Here is a 9,681-nt window from a genome sequence, read left to right as displayed (position 1 = left end):
TTACAAGAAAATATTCCGGTTATGCAAAGGCATATACATACATACATACATAAGCATAATCACAAAAAAAAAATTGAAAGTATAGTCATTTAATAGAACTTTCAACATCCAATCTTGTTCAAGTAAGGCCATGATTTTCGGTGTATACAGCATATATCCCCCTCCAAGCATGCAATGTGGGTGTAACATCACTTTAAGGAGTTGTTCTCACTGAGAAAGACAAGACCTTCTTCACATTTGACTGTTTGGTCATCAGCATGTGCTCCACATGATGAAAAGCTCTTATTTCCCACCAAGTTTTTTGCCTTCAATGACTCCCTTTCCCAATCTGTGTTGTATACCACAACCAGAACTGAGACCACACATGCTATTTGGGCAGCCAACAGCCCATAACATAGCCCCACCAACCCTAATCTCCAAACAAACCCTAACAACATGGCCACTGGGGCACCAACCAAGTAGAATGAGTAAAAGTTTATTCCAGCACCAACACCTGGCCTTGCACTCCCTCTCAAAATTCCACAGCTTGTTGTTTGAGGATAGTTTGCAAGCTCACACACTCCAATTATAGGCAACACTGCCATGGTTAGTGACAACACCTCACTATCACTTGTGAACACCCTCCCCCATTTTTCTCTACCTAATGTGGTCCATAACAACCCCAACATGGAGCTTGCTAGGGCCATTCCTATGGCTACCACGGTTGACAAGCTGGCTCTTTCCGGTTGACCCGCTCCGAGCTCGTTCCCTACTCTGGTTGACACAGAAGCACTTAGTGCTGTTGGCAAAGTGTACATGAGAGACGTTGTTTGTATCACTATGCCAGCAGTGGCTAGAGCTACCCGAGGGTTGTGAAGATAACCTGCAAGAATTATCATTTATTTAGGAAAGTATTCGTGATCATCAGAATTGTACAACACACATACATTCAGAGTCAGAAATAAAGATAAGAAAGAAAAAAATAAGGATAAGAAAAAGAAATAGTAAATATGACATATGATGTATAAGAAGAGACATAGAAAAATGAATGAAGTGTTTGTAGGTGTATTTGAAGGATTGAGTATCTAACTTTCTAAGTATCACGGTTGGTTATTTTATAAGCAAAAGAAATTCAGTACTTAGATAGATACCAAAACCGTAAACACCCTACATACATTTCATTTTTATTCTTTATCTATCTCTCTTATTATATTTATTATTTCTCTTTTCTCTACTTTTTTTTTTCTCAGTGTGTTTGTCAGGTTTTTGCACTATGCTATATATGTCTGTAAATCATTTTATTGGAAAAGATTAGATTTGAGTACAAGATGTACATACCTGCTAGAATTGTCATGAACTCGTACCACCACCACTCCAAGCACACACCAAGGCAACTCTGAATAGAAAACCTTATTAGCACACTCCATTCTTTACCTAGGGTGGTAATGGTGGTTAACTTTTCTGGTTGTGATGTGAGTAGTGGCGCTGATAGTGACACTTTGGTGACATGCATGTAGAGCATGTACGAGAGAAGGAAGAAAAGGGTGTTGAAATTGGCAACAAAGGAAGAGACAGCAATCCCGGGCACACCAAGTTGCAGTTTGAATGTAAAAAAAGTGGTCACTGGAATGTGCAAAAGAATAGAAAGCAACGTGCACCACATGAGGGGCCAAGTTGTCCCTTTGCTACGTAAATAGATCCGAATTGGGTGAAGAAAGCTGTTAGCAACGAGATCTGGGATCGAAAACCGGCAATAGAGGCTCGCCACTTTTGTTATCTCCGGGTTCTGGTGAAGGCTCAACATGAAAGGTTCGAGGTTGAGCCAGAAGAGAGAGATAGGAAGAGAAACGAGTAGTAACATGAAAATTGTTCTACGCAGAGTAAGAGAGAGCAAGGAGAAGTTTTGCGAACCAAAGGCTTGAGTGCAGAGTGGCTCCATGCCCATGGCGAGACCGGAGAGGACAGAGTAACCGGTGATGTTTGTGAAGCCTATGGCTAAGGCACCACTTGCTAGCTCGAGGCTTCCTAACTTTCCCATGCACACAACTGAGATCATGTTCTTGAGGTATCCCACGAGGCCCATGACTGCTATTGGGAAACCTATGTCTGTCATTTTCTTTAGCTCGTCCACCACCTAGCAAACAAATTAAAAACAAAACACACTGTTAACTTTTTACGTGTATAATGTACTGTACATGTGTAGTGTACTATAGTTGACGAACAAGTGATGATGATGTTGAGAGCTGAAAATCATGGAAACGTGGAAGCTTCTCAAATGCTGTTGTAAGGTCCCCCGTACCTAAACAATTGTCGGGTATTTTCATTCATTTCTGTATAACACTATTTTTCTTCCCAATTTCATCATCTATATTTTCTTATTGTTTCTCTATTTTCTTCTTTATCATTCATCATATCTTCCACTTTCATTTCTTTCTCCATCTATGTGAATATAATATTAGCTAGCGTTTGAGGATAGAAAAATTAGTTGTAAATATGCATTTCACTAACATCTATTTAACGGTTTTAATCCTCACTAAACCATATGTTAATTAGATAATTGTTGAAATGTATACGTACATACAATCACTCTTTAGCTTATAAAAAAAAAATCACTCTTCAAGGATTGGATATATTATGCAAATCATACTTCAATTTTTTGTAAGGATGAAAATTTGAAAAACATTCTCTTCATGTCCTAAATTCACTCACACTCAAAAAAGAGATATGAGAATAGAAGAGAACATGAGTAATATGATCATCATTTAGTAGTAAAAAATGAAAAAAAAAACAAAAAGAGAAAGTTGGTGGATCAAAAGACATGTTAGAGAACAAAACTCTTTCAAAATAACTAATTATATTATTATATTATATATACATCAATTACGTACTACAACATATTTTACAATTTTGCTCTCGATCTTTTTCCATCAATAATACTAACCATTTCATGCAAGAGTTGGAAAGTAATTTGTTAATGGAATTGTAAGGTGTCGTACCTCAGCAGTTGTCGGGTATGCCTTTTGGTATTTCTCCTCCGCAAGCATCTTAAAGGTTTGTTGTTTGCGTGTGTAGTTTGAGAGTAATGTATATAATAAGGAGAAACAGGATGAGATAGTGGGGGTCTTTTTTTCTCCCCAAAACACTCTCCCAAGTACAAAGTGAGAGGGGACCAGGGGGCAGAGTGGTGAGGAGAGAAACACTAGCAAATTGGGTGTGAGACTGAGAAGTAAGATCAAAGCACCTTTATATAAGGTTTCGAGGGGGTGGGGTATGTCATGTGTGTGTATGCGTTCGTTAATTAGCATATTAATTTTAATGCATACTAGTTGTTAACATAATAGTATCATCTTATGAAAATAAAATATGGGAAAACCAAATTCATACATACATATAATGATAGATTTTGTTACAACTATTTTTGTATCTTGTTTTTAATATATTACTTAATTATGATAGATTGATTTATGTGTTACATGTTTAATTCTTCTTAAATAATGTCTTAATTTTGAGTTTTGTGTATGTAATTTTTGTACTTTGAGAATTAGCCCTTACATGATATGAATGTTTATTAAGGCCTCACAATGACTAATAATACAACCAAATAAGCCTTTATAGATGGTTGAATAACCTTCATCCATATAAAATATTTTTTTTAGGTAGAGTTAGATTTAACACAGACTCTATTTTAGATTCATTTTTTAGAGATCACCTATATATGGACCACCGGGAGATGATTATTCTAACAATTTTCACACTCTAGGTGTTTAGCCTTGAGCTTGAGGGGATATGTTAAAATCTCACATTAACTAGAGATATAACTAAGTGTTTCATAAATGGTAGAACAATCATCACCCAAGTTAAGCCTAACATAAATTCTAAGTTAGTTTTTGTGAATAGAGAAATATTCAGTTGGGTTATTAGCCTCATCATAATATAGATGTTTCCGCATTAACAAAATTGTCACCGGTGAAAGATAATGTATTATTACACCAACAAAAAGTAATATGCATGGGAAAATCAATTTTTTTGTGAAATTACACGATGAGACCACACATGAATTGAGAGCCATGTTCCATCCTCTTCCTCTCCTAAATCAAATCCTTAGGACAAATAAGGCACTAGAATTAACTATAGTGGCATTATTGTTTAAAAGAGAAAACCTGAGGAAAAATCTAATCCATTTGTGTTGAAGATAACAAGAGGAGTTCAAGTATAGAAAATAGAATAATGAGTCACTCTTTGATATGTTTGACACAAAACAGAATCCAAAAATATATATATGCCTAGGGGGAGATGTGAAAAACTCCAGAACGTGTGACATGCTGCTGCTGCAAGAGTAAAAGCACAAAGACCTTATTTAAACCGTGCGATATATGCATTGATCGACTGATGCCAGAAAACTCTCTTCTTTACTGATCCTACTTTGTCACTTTCCCAAATATGGAGAAACATAGCCACCTTATCTGCCCCATAAGAAATGCATATGTGTTGTATTACCAGAAATTTCATCTTCACGTTTTAAAAGAAGCTATTAATTGTGCATGTGACCGAGGACTGTTCCTATTATACCACCACTGAGGTCATGCTTGACGTTTTTTAGGTTCTTATACAGCCAACTATGTGCTTTGGGAAATAACACGTCTCGCTAGCTACGTGCTACGTGGATTCTTTGTAGCTATTTTCTCTATACAGCTCCGTGCTGCAAATTCTTGACCCTTAATTTTTACATTAAATGGTTCTGATTGATTAGTCAAAAGTTTTAAACACTTGTCATTTTGCTGCTGTAGAGGCTGCATGGGCAACATAGGATCCTAATTCCTAGCTACTTGCTATAAACACACATATTTGTTGGTCTGATATAAGTTCGAATTGAGAATATAAACATTATACATAACTTAAACTCAAAACATTGCTTAAAAGGAATCAAACATCTATCATTAGAACCAACTATCCGTATTATGGAATATAGCATGTAATAAAGTCATTTCTAAAGGAGAGGTTTTCAATTGTATACATAGGAAGTGTATTATGGGAGAGTATATACTGAAATGAGGTATTCCTCATCAAATAATTATAATGGATCAGATAACATTTAAACAGAACAGCCTTGATGATTGCATGGTCAAAATGAACTTTTTTTCACTTAATTATTCATGAGTGTGTGTAGGTTTGGTTGTGGGGTTATATGAGAATCTTACTAGTAATGGCATTAATGATAATTTTAATTTGTTAGTATGAGGTCACTTCAATAAGTTAGGATCAGTAGGACCTTTGAAAGTAACAGCATTACGGTTTTGGGGCCTTTGGGTTCACATCAGAAGAGAGGCTAATAAAATTAGATTGTATCATAAGCAAAAAAATTGCTTTTGATCACATGTATGCATTCTGCTAGGATAAGATATTTTTGATATAGATCCAAAATCACACAACTGCATCAAACCTCACCACCACCCTTTCCTATTGGAGCACGCACCTTGTCCAGAAAAGTTACTACACCAAGCTTATGTAACATTGTATCCCCCCCAGAGGTTCTCCCTTTATATAGCTCGATCCCCCATTTACGTGGTGGCAAGTCTTTTAATAAAAAACAAACCTTGCTCTGTTCTGTTCTCATCCTACACACACATTCCTTACTTACATTTCAGTAAGACAGGTATAGGTGGTTTTACACCACTGAAACCATTATAGAATATGGGATGTTGACTATGTGAGTGGAAAAAAATGTCCAGCTCTTGATTCATATATAAACTAGACTAAGACCCGCGCGTTGCGCGGGCGGATACAATTGTCTCAATATACTGTAAATTTATTATAATAGTAATCATTGTTATGAGGTGCTTTGTTTCCTCTCGAAAGGCACATATTGAAGTGCAAATGTGATATATATGCTCTACAAATCACTCTTGTCCTTGCAAGATTGAAGCAGTTTACAATGTAAGAGCTTTACGCCAAGCTCGAGCTTTTCGTCATAATGTTTCATCAGTGAGATTCCGCCAAAACCACAACATCTAGATGTTCTGCCATGGATGTCAAGTGAAACTAACCACTCCTTTTTCATTCATTTCCCAAGGCCGTTCAACCACTATTCTTGCTGATCCCACTACTGTCTCGTCTGTCATCATTGGTGTACATAGAACCAAAGCCAATATTGAAGGTAAATAGTAGATGCATATGAGATTATTTGTTGGAGTAGTCTTTTAAAGCCATTGGCAATGCACAAAAGCAATAGTTGTTATGTTCGAGTACTCTTTTGAAACCAACAGCAAGGCACAGAAGCTACTGCTATCTTGGCTCAATCGGGTTCACGTAATTGGACATTGCTTTACTGCTATCATTTGTTGTCTTGGCGCAAGCCAATACAACATTCTCAAATATTGATGTTGGAGATGTGCATATTGGGTATGATGTTCTAGAGTTTGAGGAGCCAATGCATTCTTTAGGGGTACAGGGATTTTATTTGAGGTACCAACATGAGTTTGTTCCATTAATCTATCACAACTTCACAAGGATACCTCATATAAGAGCTAGAAATCTGCTTCCTCACTTATCTAACACTGAAAACAGCTTGAATCCTTATGCCACCCCTCAATGACATGGCACCCTTCAATGACCTCCTGTCCCTTTTCTTGATTTTTTAAAAATAAAAAAGGCAGTAAGTTAAAGTGAAAGGTATAAAAGATCTATAAGAATGGAGAAAACATTCTTAAAAGAAGCTACCTCTAAGCATTGAGAAAAATCAAAAGTCAATTTGTATATAACTTCTCCTGATGTAAGTGCTAGATACAAGCTAATGCTAAAGAGTAGATGCAATGTCTACAATACATATCTATTGGAAAAATAATTGCGTTAATAATATGAATCAATTTTCTCAGGTTCTTAGTTACAACAGTTACTTCAGAAAATTTTTATCAAAAAAAAAGTTAATTTGGAATATGTATGGTACAAAAGTATTCTGCTATGTATTTTTTTTCCTTAAAAATGTCTACCATAAAATTTTACCCAAAGATGTAGATACTAAACTCATATGTTTAATGTAAACCTAAATGCATACCTTTGAGTATCAAATCCAAACCTCACTATTATCTCTTTTTCTCAAAGTCATGTCATTCATCAAGAGTATAAAAGGTTGGCACCATAGAAAAATAATTGTTTCAGCCAAAAGAATTGATCAAGCCCCATCAAGGGTGTCAATTGTAAAATGTTGATTCCGCTTACTATGTAGCACCTCCTGCAGTGAGAACATACACTTCATCTTCTACAATACCACCAACCTCTGATATCCATGAATGACCAATTACCTTTTGGAAAGTAAAACTTTAGTTAAATGAAATCGTACCTGACATTCAGTGAAACATTGAAGTGAAATACATGTTCTAGGAAAAGTGGTGCCACTTGGTGGAGATGCTCTATGAAAGGGAGTTGAAGGATAGCATTGCATGGAGTTGGACAGAGGCAGACAGTCCTCTTCAGATTGTAGATTTGTAGGTAGATTGCAGAGAGAGACTGAAAATCAAAGAGTACTTTGTATATGCAGCCACAAGAATATCACTGCCCCATAACAAAGGAAGTTATTAAAAACAAAAAACTCACCAAGCCAAACACATGTTATTGCAAAAAAAAATTTGGCACCATACTAAATAGTTGTTAAGAGACATTTTTTAAGAGAACATAAGAAAATGCCAAAATAGTATGGGAAAAAAACTGTTAAAAGAAGATTATAATAACTTATTTGCAAAGATGACTTATCAAACATTACTTCCTTGGGACAAAATGTCTATCAAAATAAGGCATTCATGTCTCAGTTTCAAAGAAAAATGAGAATTTCTCTTCTTCCAGGATTCAGAGTATGGACTTTCCTTATGCTCTATATGAATTTGTATACTATCTTACAATAGAGAGAAGGAATACTTAAAATCGACATCCATGAGTGAGCAGAGTAATACCTTAATGTGTGAATCAGGATAAAGTCACCAAGAGATGGGTCAAGAGTGAAACCATTGAATTAAGATGAACACTTTTAGCACTTCTTTCTGGTGGTAGCAAGACAAAACTGAGTGATCAATTGATTTATCCTAGACATGGCTAAGAGAAGTTATGGCAATTAACTGATACATCATATGAAGAGAATAGAAAACAATACTCAGTAAACAAAGAGAATGAAAGAGAGAATGAGAGCTGCAATATCGGTCGAAGTCTGATGCTGTCATGGTGGCCGCCAAAATTGAAGACGGCGGTGGTGTTATTCCCGGCGAGAGTAGGCAGCGACAGACCTGGATCAGAAAATCAACACTGGAACGCTGCGGTTGTTAAAACGATTAGGCGGCATCGGAGGAAGAAGGGGCAGCGTCGCCGTCGTCGTAGTTGCAGGCAGGGGCTGCGTCTTCGTGAGGTAAGGTTTTTACTGGTTGTCTAGCTCTGTGCAATCCTGACACGTGATCAAAATTGCTGACGTGGACACAATTGTTAGAGGTAGAGGCGTTAGATTGCGCGCTTCTCAATTCATATATTATAAATAGATACATAGGTACAATCAAAGCATGTGGCAGATAACTGAACTTCTTAAACATTTAGTCAAGAGTTCAACTCATATGGGGTATGTATGGAGAATGATTTGTTAGGAAAGGTCTACCTACTTAATGTGATTTTAGAGCCTCAACGAAATTTATCTCATAGCAGCCCACTAGAAATACTTTGGTGAAAAAAAAATGCAGTTCCTGATAAAGTTCTGTAACACGATTGTTTTAATTCACAATGAAGTTGTTTGTAGTGTGGTATATCATGTTTGGGAACAAAACTATTTTTCTGATACTCTAGCTAAACATGAATGAAATAGACAGAGTGACACTTGTAGCACGTTTAGATCAACTTCTATTTTCTCATAATCAATTCTAAAACCATTAGCTACTTAAGAGTGTGCTTGACTTGAACCAACTTCTTATTTCGTCAGAATCAATTCTAGGACCTAAAAGCTACTCACATAGCCTTTTCCTTATAACTAGTTTTGGCTTCATAATCAATTGTAGAAGAATTTTCAAACATATACTCACAAAAACTTTTCAAAATTGATTCTGACTTTAAAATCAACCGTAGAAAAACCTCTAACCATGCACGTGACCTGTTTGGTAAAGTGCTTCTGATATTGTAACTTGATTTTTTCCCCCCACTTGAGAGATTGTTCTTTAAGTTAATATCCTTTTTGCTTTCAAAAGAAATAATCAAAAGCATGCCATGCCCCTTGCCTCAGTCTAAGCTGCATGGCTAACCATACATGTTTTGAATCCTGACAGGTTTGCTTGAAATTAGGCGTGCAGATGTACTTTCAAACTTGATGACCGCCGAATTAGAGAAAGCTCTTTTAGACTATTATTAACCTCCTTTTATGACTCTTCTTAACACATGATTCATTGTTACCCGTTACCACCCAAAAAGTGCTTGCTCATCTTGTCAAACACTCACTATTAATGCGCCACAATCACATGACTTTTACAGATTAGAAAAAAAACTGCATTTTATACCTATTCCTATGTTCCTGCCTTTCCTTTTTCTGAACTAACTTTTCTTTCTGAGGTCTTTACCTTCTTTTACTTCTTCCCATGCTAGCTACAATTGCAGGATCTTTTATAGACTCCTTTATGAGAAGTAGTTCACATTGTGTGTCTTGTTCTTATAATTAAGAAGCAGCATAGTTGCTGTAATTCAATT

The 9,681-nt window shown here is 36.2% G+C and overlaps 1 protein-coding gene and 1 long non-coding RNA gene across 2 annotated transcripts; both read right to left on the bottom strand.

Moving 5' to 3' along the window:
- Positions 1 to 3,205, bottom strand: LOC130726437 (protein DETOXIFICATION 55). The gene is made up of 3 exons (XM_057577698.1): positions 2,976 to 3,205; positions 1,318 to 2,113; positions 1 to 862 (listed from the first exon to the last, which is right to left on the bottom strand). The coding sequence occupies exons 1-3, from the start codon at positions 3,021 to 3,023 to the stop codon at positions 189 to 191; spliced, it is 1,518 nt and encodes a 505-aa protein (XP_057433681.1). The 5' UTR covers positions 3,024 to 3,205; the 3' UTR covers positions 1 to 188.
- A 3,732-nt stretch (positions 3,206 to 6,937) lies between these two features.
- On the bottom strand, positions 6,938 to 8,423 carry LOC130724454 (uncharacterized). The gene is made up of 3 exons (XR_009014520.1): positions 7,923 to 8,423; positions 7,316 to 7,527; positions 6,938 to 7,207 (listed from the first exon to the last, which is right to left on the bottom strand). It is a non-coding gene; the product is annotated as an uncharacterized LOC130724454 (long non-coding RNA).
- Between the last annotated feature and the right edge of the window lie 1,258 nt (positions 8,424 to 9,681).

This window comes from Lotus japonicus, chromosome 6 (assembly GCF_012489685.1).
Source record: "Lotus japonicus ecotype B-129 chromosome 6, LjGifu_v1.2".
Taxonomy (NCBI): Eukaryota; Viridiplantae; Streptophyta; class Magnoliopsida; order Fabales; family Fabaceae; genus Lotus; species Lotus japonicus.
The sequence above is the reverse complement of the archived record's forward strand: the minus strand, read 5'-3'. Positions and strand labels throughout refer to the sequence as shown.

Coding starts and splice junctions, on each gene's coding strand:
- LOC130726437 (XM_057577698.1), bottom strand. CDS start 3,023: ATGCTTGCGGAGGAGAAATACCAAAAGGCATACCCGACAACTGCTGAG. Junction 2,114..2,975: donor CATACCCGACAACTGCTGAG/GTACGACACCTT, acceptor TTTGTTTGCTAG/GTGGTGGACGAGCTAAAGAA. Junction 863..1,317: donor GTTCATGACAATTCTAGCAG/GTATGTACATCT, acceptor TAATTCTTGCAG/GTTATCTTCACAACCCTCGG.